The sequence below is a fragment of the Pelodiscus sinensis genome, chromosome 3, assembly GCF_049634645.1.
Source record: "Pelodiscus sinensis isolate JC-2024 chromosome 3, ASM4963464v1, whole genome shotgun sequence".
In the NCBI taxonomy this organism is placed as follows: Eukaryota; Metazoa; Chordata; order Testudines; family Trionychidae; genus Pelodiscus; species Pelodiscus sinensis.
In genome coordinates, this window is record NC_134713.1 from 199,459,145 (window position 1) to 199,479,443 (window position 20,299).

General features: G+C 55.5%; 1 protein-coding gene across 4 annotated transcripts in view; it reads left to right on the forward strand.

Annotated features, from left to right (window-relative positions):
• MERTK (MER proto-oncogene, tyrosine kinase) overlaps positions 1 to 6,045 on the forward strand; it is a 57,414-nt gene extending 51,369 nt beyond the window's left edge. For all 4 annotated transcript variants that reach the window (XM_075925888.1, XM_075925889.1, XM_075925890.1 and 1 more), the window contains 2 exons: positions 200 to 336; positions 3,166 to 6,045. In XM_075925888.1, coding sequence (XP_075782003.1) covers positions 200 to 336; positions 3,166 to 3,664 — 636 coding nt within the window. In that variant the 3' untranslated portion in view covers positions 3,665 to 6,045. The remainder of the gene's footprint in view (positions 1 to 199; positions 337 to 3,165) is intronic.
• Positions 6,046 to 20,299: the final 14,254 nt, after the last annotated feature.

A 20,299-nucleotide genomic window follows, 5' to 3' on the forward strand; every position in this document is an offset into this window, starting at 1 on the left:
CGCCTGGATTGTGTTTCTCGAGCTCTTGCCAGACATTGCATGTTATTTCCAACTTGGAAACTTATTCACACTACACATATAATTATCAACATTAGGCAAGATCCCGATGGACTTTAGGAAATGACCTTTCCCAGTGAAAAGACTCATTCAGTCCTTCTGGAAATGTCATCTTAATAGGCTTCCCCTTTGTTCTTTGTAGTGGGCGTTTGGCATCACAATGTGGGAGATAGCCACCCGAGGGATGACTCCCTATCCAGGCGTGCAGAACCATGAAATCTATGACTACCTCCTTTATGGTCACCGGTTGAAACAGCCAGAGGACTGCTTAGATGAGCTGTAAGTATCTGTGCTGACCCCGGGTTTTGTACATTCACAGGTGGGTGGGGAGTCACTGTTCACAGGAACATGGTGGCACGTGACAATCTCAGCTATTGCAATAACACGCAGACTATCAGTGTGTATCCTACCTCAGCTGCTGATTCCTCGCTGTGCAGCGGATGTTGCGCTCTTCTGTTTTTATGGCTCCCTGTAGCTAAATGGACATAGCCACTAATGGCTAGCATGGCTGTGGGGCTTAGCTTTCAAACATGAACGTGGCTGAAATTTGGGGCGTGAAAAGACAGAATTCCATCCTTTTTCTCCTGCGGAGAATGGCAAAAGAAACATTTGGGGCCAGATTTTCAGCCACAGTAAATTGAGCTAGAATCACTGATTTCCGGGGACCTGCGCTGATTCACACGCACTAATGGCTGCATTGAACCACATCCGCCGAGAGGCCAGCTTTCAGTTTTTAGAGTTTCGGATCAGTTTTGCATCAGCCTTGAGCAAATGAGTTTTAAAATGTGAGTTTTGCACGTGGTTTTAATTGCACGTGGTTTTAGTGAACAGTGAGTTGAAAGGGACACAACGGATGTATTAGAAATGAACGTCGTAAGCAGCTTATCAAGTCAGTCTGTAACTTAATGCTTTTAACATTTTGCTTGGGCTTGACGGTGTCCTAAGAACTTTGCCAAGCCCAGTCCGGGGCCCTACCCTTGGAGTCTCGTTCCCCTCACTCGCAGGCCATGGGCTGTTGCCAGCTGTAGGGCTTCCCTGGAGTTCCAGAAGGAGCTAAGGCTGGAGGAGGAGATCTTCTGCAGGCTTGTTGAGTGCAAAATCCTGCTTCTGTAAAATGAAACTTGGCTAATAAGAGGCCAGCTCTGCTCTTGGGCTCTGTGTGCACCTCCCCGCTGAAATCAGCGCAGGCCCTGTGGACACAAGCCGCACACTCTGCCCGTGACATGTGTCAATCTGTGGAAAAGAAACGTTCCCAGGTGGGGGAGAGCTGGAGGCGTTTGAATTGCCTGGGCAGCTCGCAGAAGGTTGGTATTAAAAGCTGGCGAAGCGCCCGTCGGCTCTGAGGAATTCTTATGCTCAGTCTCAGCTCGAAATGTTTAAAACCTCGACAAACAGCTCTTTAGAAATGGCCCGATAGCGTTTCCTAAAAGGGACGTGCTCAGAGATCACAGCCAAATCCCCGAGCTCCCCCAACAGGGATTCCCTTTGCAAAGGTCTCTGCTGCTGCGGATTACTGCTCCCGCTGACGGGTGGAGGAAGAGGCCCCTCTGAGCTGTGCCCGGCACACAAGTGGGGCTTGTTCTCACTCCGTGAGTTGGTCGGGTTTCACCGGGAGGGTCAGTCGGGTGTTTCCCCACCTCTTTTGGTGCAGTTGTAACAGTTGCTTGGCAAAGGAGCCGCCTGGAGAGTGGAGCTGCTGCCAGGTTCCTGCCGTCACGGTGTGAATTCAAGCCCTCACGCTGTGGTTCGGTGGCCGTGCTATTTTAAACACACTTCCCTGAACCATTGATTTGGTTCAGCCTCTGAGAGGGCAGCCCGGGCTGCACAGCCAGGGATGAATGGTTTTAACGTACCACTGTTCATTCCCAGTTAGAGACACCCTCCCGTGTACAGTCACCCGCTGCACTGTCTCCTCTCAGGAGCACCGTGTGTACTACACCCCCGAAGACCAGTCCGCCTGTAGCGTGGCCTGCAGTGCCGCGCTCTCACTGGTGGCATCTGGCAGGACCGTTCTTAGAGTTGTGACCATATTGGAGGCTTTGAGACTTAAAAGCCTCAGGTCTGGAAAGATCCGCTGTGTGGCACTGGTGTTGGCTGCATCACTGTCGCCGTGTTGTCCGGGGGTATTAGAGAGGTGAGGGAGGAGCTAGCGGGGCTTAAGAGAAACAAACATTGACTAATAATCAATGAATGATAAAGAAATCCATGCCGTTGGGTCCCTGAGTGGCGACTACTATAGATTTGAGAGAATGTGTCTGTTTGTCTGTCCAAGAACTCCTCCTAAACAGTAAAAGCCACCAAATTTGGTATAAGTCGGGGTAGGGAACCTTTTATGGGTAAGGGGCCACTGACCCACAGAAAAATCCGTCGGGGGCTGCACACAAGGGAGAAGCATAAAAAAAAACCCTCGCTGACGTGGCCCCCAATAAGAAGCAGAAAGACCCCCCCACACACACATTCCTCTCCCACAGCAGAGCCCTGGGGGTGCAGACTAGTAGATTTTGTGTGCTCGAGCGGGGAGGCCTGAGGCAAGTGGGGGGCTGCATCCAGCCCCCAGGCCTGAGGTTCTGCACCCCTGGTAGGCAGCTGCTTCTTATCATAACTGAAAGCGAGGTCAGAGTTCGGTTGTGGCAGGACAACGGGACGTACCTGGAATGGGATCGCTGCTCTTCAAAGCAGACAGAAAAGCAACAGACTCACCAGGCAGGTGAAAGGGGCTGGCTGGGGCCCTCCAGCTCTTTGCCTCCCCCCCCCCCCCCCAGGAACTCGTTAGGGCGGTTGGGAGGGGCTGCAAGACGACCCTTTCAGGGCCGTATCGCCTTGTGTCAGATCCATTTTGTCCCCGGTGGGCTCAGCTCGGGCCTTGTCTCGCTAATGTTCCAGGACCACCACGGCGCTGCGTAGGACAGTTGCAGTCGTGTTGGAAGATAAATGGTGAGGAGCCGTGGTCCTTTTCCTCATTAGTCTTCATAACCGAAAGCCTCTCCTTCAGCAGAGCCAGGACGAAAGGATGTTCTCGTTCACGCACGGCCGTCCTGTGCGTCGTTCAGCGCCGTTAGGGAACAGGGCAGCTTCCTGAACATCTGTTCTCTTCCCTTATGCTTCCAGGTACGAAATAATGTTCGCCTGCTGGAGAGCAGATCCCCACGATCGGCCGGCATTCCCCGAGCTCAGACTCCGCCTGGAGAAGCTATCGGAAAGTTTGCCCAGCGCGAGGGGATCCGAAGACGTTATTTATATCAACACGAGCTTGCCAGAGGAGAGCGAGGCGCTGACGGAAGAGTCCGGATTCCCTCAGATAGACCTGGCTCTTGAGCCCTGCTACGTAATCGCAGAGTCCTTTTCCCCCAAGCCAGACGCCACGGTTGTCACCGTGGACGTCCATCAAAGCAGGCAGCAGGAGGAAAGGTATGTCCTAAAGGCGGTGACGGATGAACAGACTGCCAGCTCCGTGCCTCTGGAGGAGGGGTGCACGCCTCTTCTGCAGGGCACCGGCGCCCAGAACGGCATCACGTGGTTACCGGCCAACATGCTGCTGGGCAGCTCGTTAGCAGACGAACTGCTGTATGCAGATGACTCTTCTGAGGACTCTGAAATTCTGCTGTGAAAGGAGAACAGGAGAAATGAGCTAGTGGGGACCAGCAGTTTGCAGCGGAGGTTTCGCTCGGCGTATTTGTGTCTTGCGGAAGTACCATTACAGGGTGGCTGGGCCAGTCGAGCTGTCTGGCAAGTGGCTATGGAAACACAAGCTATCTGAACTTGTACAAAGTGGTGCCGTAGCAGCTCGCGCTCTCCGCCACCGCGCCTCTTGCTGGTCGATCCGGGAATTCGCTCTTCTCCAGCTTCCCAGCCCCTTTCCTGGCCAGTGTCTCGCCTCTCTGCCCTTATCTGCAATTCTCCAGGTTCTCCACCACGTGGTGCCCCTTCCCGTGGGTACTGCCACGTGGCAGTGTCCATGATCTGGGGTCCTCCCCTCCCAGGGAACCCCATTACCCCTAAACCGCCACTTGCCTCAGTGCCCCACTGCCATTTATCTAGCCCCTTCCCTCAGGGGCAAACTGCAATCTGAAGGGGTCGCTTTATCATTGACCAGCATGGTTGGACCTGCTGCCATTCCTGCCTGGCTGCCCCGTACCTCCCCAGGCTCCCGTCGCTGGGCCTCAGCCTGGGGGTTATTCAGGGTTATTCAGAGCTCCCCAGCTTGGCCTGCCTTTCCCCCGTACCCGTAGCTAGTAGGCAGCTAGATCCATCTCGCTCCTCAGCAGGGCTGAGACTGAGCTCCCTTTACCTGGCTAGCCTCCTTAGGTGTCTAACCGGGCCCTGATTGGCTGTTCCGAGCCTTTTCCCAATTGGCTCCCAGCCTCAGCCCTCCCCCCAAGGCTTTTTTAACCCTTTTTGTGCCAGTGTAGGGCAACTGCCCCATCACATTTGTCTGTGTCAGGGGTCTGCAACCTAGGGCTCTAGAGCCAACTATGGCTCAGTACGGAACCAAACATGGCTCTTCTGTCATTCCCAAAATACACACAACTTTTTAAATTACAATGAAAAATGAATTCACGTTTTTAAAAACATGTAATTACTCATGTCAAGATGATTTATTTGTGTCAATTTCATCTTTAAGTGTTTGTTTTAACAACCATCCATCCTCTCTGCTCATTGGAGGTTGTGCATATTCTCTTTTTATTTGATTGGTCAAGAAATCTTTCCATCATCCAACGTGATGGTGAACTCTGTAACCTCCAACAGTAAAAATGGGGAAGAAAAAGAGAGATGCTGAGTAATGAAATTTTCAGAGGGAGTGGATGGACTTGTCTGCATTTGTGGAGAGGTCTGAATTTCCACACTGTCTCATTTATAGCGAGAGACTGTTCGCAAACAAAAAACCCAAATTTAATGACAAAATATGTAGAATTTGCTACAAAATACCCCGAGGGTGACACATGAAAAAAAGCCTGCGAGAAGCTGCAGCGAAAAATGAACAGTGGACAAAATTGCCTACTGGCATGGTCAAAAAAATATGGGAGCTTAAACTCTGCAAGTTTGGGGGCTCATACAGCGTTATTCGGGAGGGGGAGCCTTTCACTGATGGGGATTATGTTAAGAGATGCATGCTAAAAATTGGTCAATTATTTGACGAGTTTCACAACAAGGACAAAATCTTACAGAAATTTCAAGACATGCCATTATCAGCAGAACCAGTTCACGACAGAGCTGTGATTAGTGACAAATTGATCAGTGACAAATGCAAAATTTGAATACAGCTACTTATTTTTCATTTGCTTTGGACAAAACAACTGACATGTGGTGTTCATCAGTTGTGTATTCTGGGATGCTATATTTGTGAAAATCTGCACACAAATAATTGAGTGAGATATTACCAATGAAAAATCAAACAAGGGGCGAAGACACCCTTAAAACTGTGATGACCTTTGTAAACGAGAAAGAAATACCGTTGGATATAATCTTGTGTCTGTGTGTATGGACAGTGCACCTAGCATTGTCGGCAAATACAGGGGATTCCTTACTCTTGTCAGAACAGTTGAACCGCCCACTTTGGAACTTTCGTTGCCTAGTGCATCAGGAGTCTCTCTGTGTGCAATTTTGTGGAACCGAACTCGGAAACGTAACAGGATTGGTCCTTCGCATTGTAAATTGGATTCTTGCTCGAGCCTTTAATCACCGTCAATTTCAGTCGCTGCTGGAGAAAGTAGATTCTGAATAACCCAATCTACTAATACACAGTTTTCACTGGTTATCTCGTACCTAAGTTTTGTCGCATTTTGCCTCCTGCATTAATGAGATTGTCATTTTTTTATATGAAGGGTGTCAAATACCCCAGCTTTCAGACTGTGAATGGTTGCTCAAGTTTTGCTATCTCGTTGACATTACTGGTCGTTTGAATGAGTTGAACCTTCAGTTACAAGGGCAAAAATATACAGTCCTGATTCTGTAGCAGGCATTGTTTGGATTGAGTCATAATTGACTGTCTTCATCAAAGATACCGAGAAGGGCAGACTGGCACATTTTGAAAAATTACTAATGTTTCGTGATTGCTCGACAATTGGCAAAACTGCACAAATTGGCAAACAAATGGGCTGACATGAAGAAATTGGAGCACGATGATAATCTGATTCTGCAAACCTGGCACAAACTTCCTGTCACATACACCACCATGCAGCCTGTCAGCGTGGCCTTATTTTCAATGTTTGGCTGCACCTACTGTGACGGCACGTTGGGGGTTCCCCGTCTCCTGCACCCCGAGATGGCACAAACAGACTGTACCAGCCAGTGGAATAGAGGAAGTTTATTGCCTCTCCAGGATACAGCACAGCACAGATGTAGTCTGGTCACAGAACTGGGCTAGGATGCCTCAGGCCCCCTTGAGTTGGGGGGAGACTGGGCCCCTAAACTCCAGCTCCTCTCCCTAGGCTGTCTCCTCCATGCTCTCCCACAGTAACAACTAAATTCCCTTGCAGCCCTGCCCCCCAGTCCAGGGCAGCATTCACCTTCCTTTGTTCCTCTCCATGGGGGGTGTCTGGCCACTGGTTCGACAAGTTTGGCCTTATCTCTGCCTAGCGAGATTTTCCCTGCTGGGTCTTGCTCCAGACAGCAGAGGTCACCACAGCCCAGCAAGTACCCCCACTACGTCACAGTTCTCCCCCCTCCGAGAGCGAACTGAGCAGGGTCACTCCGCTCGTGACCTGGGGAAGTTCGGGCCCCTCGCTACGGGACAGCGCGTCGGCGATGATGTTGGCGCTCCCCTTGACGTGGATCACTTCCATGTCGTAGTCCTGCAGGAGCAGGCTCCACCGCAGCAGCTTGGCGTTCGTCCCTTTCATCTGGTGCAGCCAGGTCAGGGGGCAGTGGTCGGTGAACACCGTGAAACGCCGGCCAAACAGGTACGGCTGCAGCTTTTGCAGGGCCCACACCATGGCCAGGCATTCCCTCTCTACGGTCGCGTAGCTCCGCTCCCGGGGCAGCAGCTTCCTGCTCAGGTACACGATGGGGTGACGTTCCCCTTTCTCGTCCGCCTGCATCAGCACCGCCCCCAGCCCAGTGTCCGAGGCGTCCGTAAACACGATAAAGGGCTTGTCGAAGTCTGGGTTTACCAACACTGGGGCCTTGGCCAGGGCTTCCTTCAGGGCACAGAGAGCCCTCTGGCACTGCTCCGTCCAGACCACCCTGTCGGGCCTCCCCTTCCTGCACAGCTCTGTGATCGGGGCAGCGATGGAGCTGAAGTTGGGCACAAACCTCCGGTAGTACCCCGCCATCCCAATGAAAGCCTGGACCTGCTTCTTGGTCTGGGGCACAGGCCAGTCCCGGATGGCCTCCACTTTGGCCGGCTCTGGCTTCAAGCAGCCGCTCCCCACCTTATGGCCCAGGTAGGACACTTCGGCCATTCCAACCTTGCACTTCCCAGCCTTTACTGTCAGCCCAGCCTCCCTCAGCCGATCCAGTACCTGGCTGACCTGGGCCACGTGGTCCTCCCAGGACTGGCTGAAGACGCAGATGTCATCGATGTACGCTAGGGCACAGTTCTCCATTCCCCTCAGCAGCTGGTCCACCAGGCGCTGGAAGGTGGCCGGCGCCCCTTTGAGGCCAAAGGGTAGGACCAGGAACTCATAGAGCCCCAGCGGCGTGATGAAAGCCGATTTCAGTCTGGCCTCCTGGTCTAGCGGCACCTGCCAGTAGCCCTTGGTGAGGTCCAGGGTGGTGAGATAGTGAGCTCCCCCCAGCTTGTCCAGGAGCTCGTCGGGCCTTGGCATCGGGTAGGCGTCGGACACCGTGATGGCGTTGAGCTTCCGGTAGTCCACGCAGAACCGGATCGACCCGTCCTTCTTGGGAACCAGCACCACGGGGGAGGCCCAGGGGCTGGAGGACGGCTGGATCACCCCCAGGGCCAACATGTCCTGGACCTCTCTCTCCAGGTCCTGGGCTGTTTTCCCTGTGACTCTGAATGGGGAGCAGCGCACCGGGGGGTGAGTGCCCGTCTGCACCCGGTGGACAGCCAGGTTGGTAAGACCCGGCTTGTTGGAGAACAGCTGCTGGTGGGAGCGCAGCACCTCCCGGATCTCGGCCTGCTGGGCCGGGGTGAGCTGGTCCGAGAGGGAAATTGACTCCAGCGAAGAGTCCTCTCCGGTCCCAGGGAACAGGCCCACCAGGGGATCCTCCCCCTGCTCCTCCCAGGGCTTACACACGGCCAGCACCAAGTTCTCCCTGTCCCAGTACGGCTTCATCATGTTAACATGATATACCCGCTGGCCGCGCGTCCGGCCCGTCAGCTCCACCACGTAGTTCACCTCGTTCAGCTGCTTAACCACCTTGAAGGGGCCGTCCCAGGCGGCTTGCAGCTTGTTCTTCCGCACGGGGATCAGGACCATCACCTGGTCCCCGGTAGCGTAGGCGCGGGCCCGTGCATTGCGGTCGTACCAGACCTTCTGCTTCCTCTGGGCCCTGCTCAGGTTCTCTCTGGCCAGGCCCATGAGCTCGGCAAGTCTTTCCCGGAATGTCAGGACGTATTCCACGACCGGCTCACCCTCCGGGGAGACCTTCCCCTCCCACTCGTCTTTCAATAAGTCCAGGGGGCCCCTCACTCGCCTCCCATATAACAGCTCGAACGGCGAGAACCCCGTGGACTCCTGGGGCACTTCCCTGTACGCAAACAGCAGGTGGGGTAGGTACTTGTCCCAGTCCTGCGGGTGTTTGTGCATAAAGGTCCGTAGCATCTGCTTCAGAGTCCCATTGAACCTCTCCACCAACCCGTTGGTCTGGGGGTGATACGCCGAGGCCCAGGTGTGTTGCACCCCACTCTTCTCCCACAAGCACCGGAGCAGGGCCGACATGAAGTTGGATCCCTGGTCCGTGAGAACCTCCTGGGGAAACCCCACCCTGCTGAAAATGGTCAGCAGTGCGTCTGCCACCGTGTCTGCCTCGATGGAGGGCAGGGCCACGGCCTCGGGGTAGCGGGTGGCGAAGTCCACCACCACCAGGATGTATTTCTTCCCTGTCCGGGTCGCTCTGTTGAAGGGCCCCACAATATCCATCGCCACCTTCTGGAAAGGCTCCTCTATGATGGGCAGGGGTCTCAATGCAGCTTTCTTCCTGTCTTGGGCCTTCCCCACTCGTTGGCAGGAGTCGCAGGACCGGCAGTACCGCTGGACAGCTGCAAACATCCCCGGCCAATAGAAGTTTTGGAGCAGCCTCAGCCGCGTGCGCCGGATCCCCTGGTGTCCCGAGAACGGGATGTCATGGGCCAGGTGTAGCAGCTTGCGGCGATACCTTTGGGGAACCACCAGCTGCCGCTGGAGCCCCCACTTCCCTACCGTCCCGGGGGAAAGCCATTCCCGGTACAGAAATCCCCTCTCCCACCGGAACTTCTCCTGGCAATCTCCTCCTAGGGGTTGAGCAGCACCCAGGTCAGCCCGGTCCCTCAGGGCCTGCAAGGAGGGATCCGCTCGCACCTCCGCCTGGAATTCAGCGGCTGGGGCTGGGACAGGGCCGTGGTTCCCCCCACTGCCTAGGTCCAACTCTAGGTCTGCTGGGACGGGGCCCTGGGCCCCCTGTTGGGGAACCTCCTCGAGTTCCGGGCCGCAAGCCCCTCGCTTGCTCTGGCTACGGGTGGTGACCAGCGTCCTGTGGGGTCCGTCTGGCCACTCCTCTAGGTCACTCCCCATTAGCACGTCGGTGGGCAAGTGCGGGTGCACCCCCACTTCCTTGGGGCCCTCCTTGGCCTCCCATTTCAGATGCACCCTGGCTACAGGTACCTCAAAGGGGGTGCCGCCTATGCCCCTCAGTGTCAGCTGAGTGTCGGGTAGCATACGGTCTGGGGCCACTATGTCGGGCCGGGCCAGCGTCACCTCCGCCCCCGTGTCCCAGAAACCCGTCACCTTCCTGCCATCCACCTCCAGGGGTACGAGGCAGTCCCTCCGTAGGGGCCGCCCCGCCCCCACCCGGTGCACGGATAAATCTGTCTCCCGAGGGTCAGACCTCCCAGGGGAGGTGCACTGAGCATCCTTCCCCTCTCTCTGAGCTGAGGTTTGCCGGCCAGCCCCTGCCACTGGGGCAGCCTGCCCTTCCTCCCGCCCCAGCCAGTTAACCCTGGAACGTCCCAGGTCATGGGACCTGTTCTTGCGCCTGGTGCATTGAGCCCTCTTGTGGCCTCGTTGCCCACAGCGATGGCAAGTTAGGTTCTGTGGGCCCATTCGGGTCGGCTCTGCCCAGGCCCTGGCTGGTTTTCTGGGGTATCGACGACTGGTCCTGGTCCCTGGGGCTCGCCTCGGAGGTGTCTCTCTCCGTTGCTCCGCCGAGAACCGGTCTCTGCGCGATTCTCTTTCTCTCCGGGACTCCCGTTCACCCCCGGACCGGCTCTCCGTGAACTCATCCGCCAGTCTCCCGGCCTCCTGGGGGTTCTCTGGTCTCCGGTCCTTGAGCCACAGCCTCAGTTTGGGTGGGCACGCTTCATAGAACTGCTCCATCATGACCAGCTTGAGCAGCTTCTCTGCGGTCTGGGCTCCGACTCCCGAGACCCACTTGCGGCAGTATTGCGCCAGGCGGGAGGCCAGGTCCACATAGGTCTCCCGTGGCCCTTTCTGTACCCCCCGGAACTTCTTCCTGTACATCTCGGGGGTCAGCCCGAACTTGTGCAGCAGGGCCTCCTTGACTCGGTTGTAATCCCCTGGCTGTAGGTCCTCCAGCTGACTGAGCACTCCGGCCGCCTCCTGGTTCAGTGCGGGGACGAGCTCCTGCAGCCAGTCAGCTGGGGGGACCTGTTGCAGCCCACAGGCCCTCTCAAAGGAGCTGAGGAACCCGTCTATGTCGCCCACGTCCTTCAATTGGGCCACTGTGAGCCTCTCCAAGCGCCTGGCATCCCCGGGACTCTGGGGCCCATCCACTCTTGGCGCAGCCGGGGCCCCGCAGGTTCTCCGCTCTGCCATGGCCAGCTCATGCTGTCGCTGCCTCTCTCGGTCCTGGCGCTCCTTCTCTCGGTCCTGGCGTTCCTTCTCTCTGTCCTGTACTTCCAATTCCTTCATCCGCAGCTGGATCTCCAGCCGCCGCAGCTCCGCTGGGCTGGCCCCTGCCCTAGATGGGCTACGGCTTGCAGGCCTCCCGGGAGACGCTGTCTCATCTCTCCGGCGGGTCCCAGCGCTCCTCCCCCTCTCTGAGCCTGACACACTCTCAGGGGGGGTCTGGCTGCTTCCCCTGGGGACAAGATCCTGGCCCCGTGGCTGGTCATTCTCTTCCAGCTGGGTAATCAGCTGGGCCTTGGTTGCTTTCCGCACCGGCAAGCCCCTCTCTCTGCACAGCCCCACCAGCTCTGCCTTCAAGAGTCGGGCGTAGGCCATCTGCCCGCTGGGCCCCTCGGTGCAGACTCACCAGTCTAGTGCTGCAGCGCCCCACGATTCCCAGGAACCGCTTCGCTCTGTCTCCAGCACGCCTGGCTCCAGGGCTCTTGCTTCTACAGCGCCTTGTCGCTCACCGCTGGGAGCTCCATCCACGGGGTGCAGTGCATCCCACCCCTGACACCAGTGTGACGGCACGTTGGGGGTTCCCCGTCTCCTGCACCCCGAGATGGCACAAACAGACTGTACCAGCCAGTGGAATAGAGGAAGTTTATTGCCTCTCCAGGATACAGCACAGCACAGATGTAGTCTGGTCACAGAACTGGGCTAGGATGCCTCAGGCCCCCTTGAGTTGGGGGGAGACTGGGCCCCTAAACTCCAGCTCCTCTCCCTAGGCTGTCTCCTCCATGCTCTCCCACAGTAACAACTAAATTCCCTTGCAGCCCTGCCCCCCAGTCCAGGGCAGCATTCACCTTCCTTTGTTCCTCTCCATGGGGGGTGTCTGGCCACTGGTTCGACAAGTTTGGCCTTATCTCTGCCTAGCGAGATTTTCCCTGCTGGGTCTTGCTCCAGACAGCAGAGGTCACCACAGCCCAGCAAGTACCCCCACTACGTCACACCTACATATGTGTGTAGGCTTTCTCTCATTTGAATCACATCAAGATTGACGGAAGACTGCCTGAATGTGTGCACGAAGCTAAATTTGACCAGTTATTATGTAAACTTCAAAGAAATGTGCGGAAAGATGCAGCAGTAAATAAAGTCTTTGAGTACAATTTTTCATTTATGCTATTATTAATGATCATGGCAATTATTAGTAATACTAAGTTGTATATTTTCAGTCATGAAAATGAACATTCTTATATGGCTCTTTGTTGACCACTTTGTTCTTAATTTTGATGTCGTTTGGCTCTTGGGTTTGAAAAGGTGCTGACTCCTGGTCTGTATCAAGTTACACCAGAGAGTTTGAGGGATTATGTTTTAATAAATCACAACCTGTGATGTTCTGTTTTATTTTATTCTTCCAATAATGTCTCAGAATTGGAGTTTTCCCCTTCCCTGCGTTACACACACAGTGTTAAAACCCTGGTGTTCGTGCTCGTCTTTTGTATTAAACGCAGGAAGTGATACTGTAGTCGGATTGTTTCACCCGATAAAAACTTCTTGATGCGGGTCCCCCAAGCACTAACAATGTCAGGGCCGTAATTACCCTGCCCTCTTGTACGCAGTCAGCCCTGCCTGTGGCCTAGAGCTGCAGAACTGAGCTGGGGACTTTTTCCTTGCTGTTGTGGAAGGTGACGGGGGAAAGGGCTGTTAACAGGTTACAGCCCTGCGGAGCTGGAGCAGCTCACTCTCACACACCCCTTCACCTCCTGCATGAGTGCCAGGCAATGCAGGGGCTGTTCTGCCTGGAGGAGGCAGCCGGAGGGGCAGTGGCGGGCCATAGGGAAGGGTGGGATTGTGCAGTGAGCGCATCCCCAGCTTGCAGGCTGTTTGGTTCTTTCCTGGAGCTGCTGCCATTAGAAACCCCCTGCTGCCCACCGCACCCCAAAGCAATCTGCTTGACAGAGAGCAGCTGAGCCATGCGCTACCAGCTGGGTGTGATCACGTGGATGTGGGACACGCTGGCCTGTGCTGTGCCCCTGATTGACGTGTTGGCAATAGAACGTTTGAGCTGTGCTGCTGATAACATCCGCACAGCTGAGCAGGGAAGTGCGGCAAGTGCAGCTCGTATTTTTCTTTTTTTAATTTTTTTTTTAAGAGCACGTGGTTAAAATCTGAAACACGGGGCTCTAAAGTTTGGCCCCTAAATACCTGTTCAGGCATCAGACTAAGTGGACGGTTTTCAGGCTCCTCCTTGCAGGTGGCCTGGAGAATCAGCATGTGCATGAGGGGAGCAGAGGCCCCCCGAAAATCAGAGCATTTATTCTTCATAGACGTGGACCTGAGGGCCAGCCTCACATCAGGCACTCACGTCTGCTGGGGTCGGATCTCGTTGTAGGCCGGGTCCAGCAGAGCCCTGTACCATGTGCGTAGTGAAACTCCAACACTGCGCTTCCAGGGAAGTCAATCGACCTTCCACACGTGTGTAACTGCTTTGCTGAATGGCAGCCTGCACGGGTGTAGACTCAATTCGACAAGGCACTTGACCCTGTGCCCACTTTTCAGCAGGTGTCGTAGCATGAATGGGAGTCGGACGTCTCACCTAATCACGGCTGAAATACCTTGCGGCACGGGGCCTCGGCGAGTTGTCCATTTGTGCTTCCTTCCCCGATCTACACGACATGGATTCGTAACGATCCCATGACAAAACGGCAATCCCCACAACATCTGCTCAGGGTATAGAGGGCTGATAAAGCAGGGATGGGGCAGCATGTGTGTTGCAAAGACTCAGTGTCTTTTCTTTACTAAAATGCCAGCCATGGCTTTGGTTCCATAGCTTTGTCCCCACCCATGGAGTCGGGCTCTTTGTGACCACGAGGTGCGATTGCTGAATCTGACCCGCAGAGTGAAAAAGGTGACACTTGCGTTGGAATTTTTGTGGTGTTGCTTCCTGGTCATATTGAAACTGTACAGCGGCTGGGGGCGGGGGGTATTTTTAGAGCACTTCTTGTTCCTTGTTAGGGATTTGTTCACAGCTCTGGACTCGATGGTCTGAGAGTGAAACCCAGTAGATGTGCAACTCAGTACGCTCTTTGACGACACACGTCTTCTCAGGACGGCTGAAAGTCACCATGGACCCGGCCACCCCGCCTGAGACAGCGCCCTTGTTTGCAGCTCCCATGTCCTCTCGGACAGCCCAGTCTAAGAGCGCTTGGGCACTGAGACCGGATGGTGAGACTCTGCAATTCCAATTGCGCTTTCGCCTTCCTGAGAACTCCCCTGCATTCTCGAGCAATATATTTATACTCCTCCCTGGTCATCTGTCCAAGTTTCCACTTCTTGTCAGCTTCCTTTTTGTGTTTAAGCTCATCATGGATGTCCTCTGTAAGCCAGTCTGTACACCTGCCATATTGCCTTTTCTTGCTGCGCAGCGGGATGGTTTCTTCCTCTGCCTTTAATAAGTCTTCTTTAAAATACTGCCAGCTCTCCTGGACTCCTTTCCCCTTCACGTTAGCATCCCAGGGAATCCTGCCCATCAGTTCTCTGAGGGAGTCAAAGTCTGTGCTTCTGAAGCCAGGGTGTGTATTTTGCTACTCTCCTTTCTTCCTTTGGTCAGGATCCTGAAATCTACCATTTCATGTAGAATAGTGATAGAAATGTAGCCGTGTTAGTCTGGTCTTGCTGAAACAAAATACAGGACTATGCAGCACTTTAAAGACTAACAAGATGGTTTATTAGATGATGAGCTTTCATGGGCCAGACCCACTTCCTCGGATCAAACAGTGGAAGAAAATTGGCACAACCATATATACCAAAGGATACAATAAAAAAAAAAACACACATGAAAAGGACAAATCAAATTTCAGAACAGAGGGAGGATGAGGTGGGGAGAGAAATGTCTGTGAGCTAATAATATTAGGGGTGATAATTGGGGAAGCTATCTTTGTAATGGGTAGGGTAATTAGCGTCTTTGTTGAGACCTAGGTGTAAAGTGTCAAATTTAAGCATGAATGACAGTTCAGAGGATTCTTTTTCAAGTCTGGTATTAAAATGTCTTTGAAGCAGGATGCAGGTAGTTAAGTCCTTGAGACAATGCCCTCTCTAGTTGAAATGGCAAGAAACTGTTTTTTCTTTGTGATCCTGTCTAATATCTGTTTTGTGGGCATTGAGTCTTTGGCGAAGTGTCTGAGACATTTGTCCAATGTACATAGCAGACGGACACTGTCGGCACATGATAGGATAAATTATATTTCTGGATGAGCAGGAATATGTGTTCTTGATCTTATAACTCAATTGGTTATGTCCAATAAAATCACTCTGCTGATACCAGAGAGTGAGGAGTAGCGGGGACGGTAACGCCTCTCTTCGGGGTACTGGGTATGGCGGGCGAGGTGGGGAGCAGCGGGGATGGTAACGCCTCTCTTCGGGGTACTGGGTCTGGCGGGCGAGGTGGGGAGTAGCGGGGAAGGTAACGCCTCTCTTCGGGGTACTGGGTCTGGCGGGCGAGGTGGGGAGTAGCAGGGACGGTAACGCCTCTCTTCGGGGTACTGGGTCTGGCGGGCGAGGTGGGGAGTAGCGGGGAAGGTAACGCCTCTCTTCGGGGTACTGGGTCTGGCGGGCGAGGTGGGGAGTAGCGGGGAAGGTAACGCCTCTCTTCGGGGTACTGGGTCTGGCGGGCGAGGTGGGGAGTAGCGGGGACGGTAACGCCTCTCTTCGGGGTACTGGGTCTGGCGGGCGAGGTGGGGAGCAGCGGGGCCGGTAACGCCTCTTTTCGGGGTACTGGGTCTGGCGGGCGAGGTGGGGAGTAGCAGGGACGGTAACGCCTCTCTTCGGGGTACTGGGTCTGGCGGGCGAGGTGGGGCATAGAGGGGATGGTAACGCCTCTCTTCGGGGTACTGGGTCTGGCGGGCGAGGTGGGGTATAGAGGGGATGGTAACGCCTCTCTTCGGGGTACTGGGTCTGGCGGGCGAGGTGGGGAGCAGCGGGGACGGTAACGCCTCTCTTCGGGGTACTGGGTCTGGCGGGCGAGGTGGGGTATAGTGGGGACGGTAACGCCTCTCTTCGGGGTACTGGGTCTGGCGGGCGAGGTGGGGAGTAGCGGGGACGGTAACGCCTCTCTTCGGGGTACTGGGTCTGGCGGGCGAGGTGGGGAGCAGCGGGGCCGGTAACGCCTCTCTTCGGGGTACTGGGTCTGGCGGGCGAGGTGGGGAGTAGCGGGGACGGTAACGCCTCTCTTCGGGGTACTGGGTCTGGCGGGCGAGGTGGGGAGCAGCGGGGCCGGTAACGCCTCTCTTCGGGGTACTGGGTCTGGCGGGCGAGGTGGGGAGCAGCGGGGCCGGTAACGCCTCTCTTCGGGGTACTGGGTCTGGCGGGCGAGGTGGGGTATAGAGGGGACGGTAACGCCTCTCTTCGGGGTACTGGGTCTGGCGGGTGAGGTGGGGAGTAGCGGGGATGGTAACGCCTCTCTTCGGGGTACTGGGTCTGGCGGGCGAGGTGGGGAGTAGCGGGGATGGTAACGCCTCTCTTCGGGGTACTGGGTCTGGCGGGCGAGGTGGGGAGTAGAGGGGATGGTAACGCCTCTCTTCGGGGTACTGGGTCTGGTGGGCGAGGTGGGGTATAGAGGGGATGGTAACGCCTCTCTTCGGGGTACTGGGTCTGGCGGGCGAGGTGGGGAGCAGCGGGGACGGTAACGCCTCTCTTCGGGGTACTGGGTCTGGCGGGCGAGGTGGGGAATGAAGACTTTCTCCAAACACTTCTTGGATTGTCTGTGTACTGCTGTGTTGGTCTCCCAACATACGTCAGGGTGGTTAAAGTCCCCCATGAGAACCAGGGCCTATGATCTGGAAGCTTCTCTCTGTTGTCTGAAGAAAGCCACGTCTACCTCATCACCTGATCCGGCGTCAATAGCAGACACCAACCACAACATCACCTCTGTTGGTCCCACGTCTGAGCTTAACCCAAAGTCTCTCAACAGGCTTGTCTCCCTCTATACATTGGAGCTCTGAGCAATCATATTGTTCTGTTACGTACAGTACCCAGGTCCCACAGCCAGCTGGCTGGCCTGCTCTAGAAGGCCACATGGGACCCCCACTCCCGAGTCCGGTGAGAAGAGGTGCGTCACAAAGGAAGCAGAGCGCATATCAATGTGCTCAGCCCCGCATCCTGGTCTGAACTTCCTTCTCCTTCCCTTGTCTCCTGCTGGGGACTTCACAGACGTTGGTGAGCTACCACCCAGCTGGTAGTGGCCAAAGGGACATGACTGGAGGGCCCATCCCCGTTTAATGAGCTCCCGTTAGCGCCCTGTCCTGCCCCTGGGCTGTCAGGTGAGAAGGCGTCACAGGGATAGAGAGGCCCACGGTCGCCTGTGGCTTGATAAGGACACGAGCTGCTGGGCACAAGCTGGCGTTCTTATGCTGGGCGTAGGCCGATCCCCCAAGTCCTCACAGGCAGCGAGACGGAATCGAAACCTTCTGAGTCGCTGTTGGTCACTGGTTGGAGCCCTCTGATGCCTCTAGCTCTCCGGACCTGCCGCATCGGCGGGGCAATACCGTACCTCCCGCTTGAGTGTGGGGAAGTGCAGAACGGAGCCTTTCCTACGTGAGCGGAGCGTGGCCCTGTCCCTCTCCATGGCCCGCGCGTACTCCGCACCGGGCAGGCGAAATCCCATTGACCAGGCCAGCATCCGCTTCCCTTCGGTCACTTCGTCCCTCCGCCCAACGCTGCCCAGCGAAGAACAAGGCCTCGGGCTGGCTCTGAGATGCACTTGGCAAACCTGCCTGGTCGCCCGCCGATCTACGGCAAACGGAAGCATCGTCTCCGAAACGCAACCCTGCCTTGTTTGCCAGCAGCTCTTGTGTCCTTATCAATCCACAGGCGACTGTGGGACTCGTCTGTCCCTGTGACGCCTTCTCACCTGTCCAGCTCCTGCGAGGGGCTGCTCGGAGTTGTGGTCTGCTTGGGGTGAGCAGGGCTGTAGAGTCGGCCCTGCCGTCTGACCTCTCCCTACACTGAGGACTCCTAGGCAGCTTGGGTCCCCTGGCCTGAGGCAGCACAGAGGGCTCCCAGTGACAGCCAAGGAGCTGGCCCATAGCGAGTGCTTGTGGGAGAAAGCGAGTTCCTCGCCCGAGCAGCCCCCGCCAGCATGGCCCCGGGGCCGGAGCCATAATCCCGTTCCTGAGCCAGGGCTCCGTTGTCTCGCTGTTCAGGGCAGAGATGTGTGGGGCCCGGGTGTGATTTGCTGGCCGTGCACTGGGGCTGGGATGGAAAATTCCTGAACTGTGACATGTTCACAACGGCGAGTCCGAGTGTGTGGCTTAGAAATGCAATTGCTAAAGGTATTTCCTCATCGACCTCCGCCCAGACGTGTCTGAGCACCCCGGCAAGCAGACGCCAGGACATGTGCCTGTCGCGGGGTGTGGCTGGGGGCAGTCAGCGGGAGCTCAGGCCGCTGCTACTAAGGCATCTGGACTCCAAGGTTTGCGTTCTGGTTAATAAAATGCAAAACAGCCCCGGGTGTGGAAGGTGGGACGTGACCATGTTTGTTCCCCACGCCGAGATGTGCGCCGGCCGCCATCTGTCCCAGCACCAAGACCTCTGCTCCGAACCCCAGCCCCATCCAACCTCCAGCTCTTGAGCATGAGCAAAACCCAGCACCCAGGTCTCAACACGCCCACAGCAGAGAATCATAGGACTGGGAAGAGCACCAAGAGGTCATGTAGACCAGCCCCCTGCGTGGTGACTCTGCCATTCCAATTGTTCGCACCTGCACTCAGGGCAGGACTAGGATTCTCTCATCCCTGACAGGTGTCTGTCTAACCTGCTCTTAAAAGCCTCCAGAGATGGACGTTCCACAACCTCCCTGGGCAGTTTATTCCGGTGTTTAACCAACCTGACGAAGTTTTTCCTGATGTCCAACCTAACCCCCTTGCTGCAATTGAAGCCCATTGCTTCTTGTCCCGTCCTGGGTAGGCTAAGAAGAACAATTTTTTTCCCTCCTCCTTGTAACAACTTTTAGGTACTTGAAAACTTGTCCCCCTTCAGGTGAGAACATGCGGCCGGCAGACCTTCACTCTAGTCTGGGAAAAAAACACTTGCTGTGGGCGGAGCCATGGAATCTCCCAGCTCACATGGAGGGGGCAGACAGCAACCAGCGGCCCCCGGCTACTGACAAGTTAAAAATAAGGAAACAGAAGTGGTGCCCATTATTATCAGTTTCTTTTCTTTTGGTTGCGAAGGAACTGTGTGCTCACTTCTGAGAAACAGGCTCCAAAACCGGGGAGTATAACGCAAGCGTGGCAAACTCTCAGATACGTCCCTTCAGACTTCTGTCTGAGCCTGGTAGGGCAGGGTTGGCCTCAGTTTCCCTGGTCAGCGGATCGTATCATAGCTCTTGCACTTGGATTGATGTTTGTCACCAGAGGTACGTTCTGGGCATTAAGCCAGTTCTCCTAGGGAGCCAGGCAGCTGTGAATTACTTTGGAAGAAGTAGTTCTGTCTCTCACTCGGCTCCCAGTGAACCAGCTAGCCTGTGTGTTGGCCTTTGATAGGGTTTGCTTTGGTTAATCAGGCTGGTAACAGGAAGTTTTATGGCCTGCACTATATGGGCCAGAACAAAGTCCCTTCTGGCCTTACAGTAAGCATTGTTGTGTTACTCTCTTGAGCATGCTGGAGCCTCCTGGACACACCTGGTGACGCTCTGCTTCCATCCCATCCAGGACCATGTTCCCTTGGCAACTGGCTTCTCCAGCCAGTCCCCTGGGTAGCAACAGAACATGGCTTGGGGGTCTGGGACGTCTCCTACAGACCGATAAGCGTACGACTGTACCACACGCCCCCTACAATGGCCATGCCACGCGCATCACCAAGATGGGGATATAGGCCAGATTCAAAGGGAGAACAGTTGATCCTCCTTGACGCTCACTGGGTCTCTCTCCCACGCCGCCTCCTGGCTTCGTTGTGCGGAAGGAGGCAAAGACTGGGATTTGATGATGGAGGTACATAGGTTCTGTCTCTCACATGGAGCCTGCCAGCCTTTCTTCTGCTTGTCTCTTCTCTGACGAGGGGTTTGCGCGTTCAGCCTCAAGGTTCGGTACCGGGACTAGACACCCCACTGGTGCAGAGCAAACCCCGTTCATGAGCCTTTTCGGACGGCAGCGTAAGAGCGTAGCACAGAGGGAAAGTGAGCAAGACGGCTGGTTCACCGATTCCGAGGCCAGAAGGGACCACTGTGATCATCTGCTCTCTTGTGTCCAGCTCCAGCCGGAGACCTGCCCCCCAACTCCCACAGCAGAGCTGTTAAG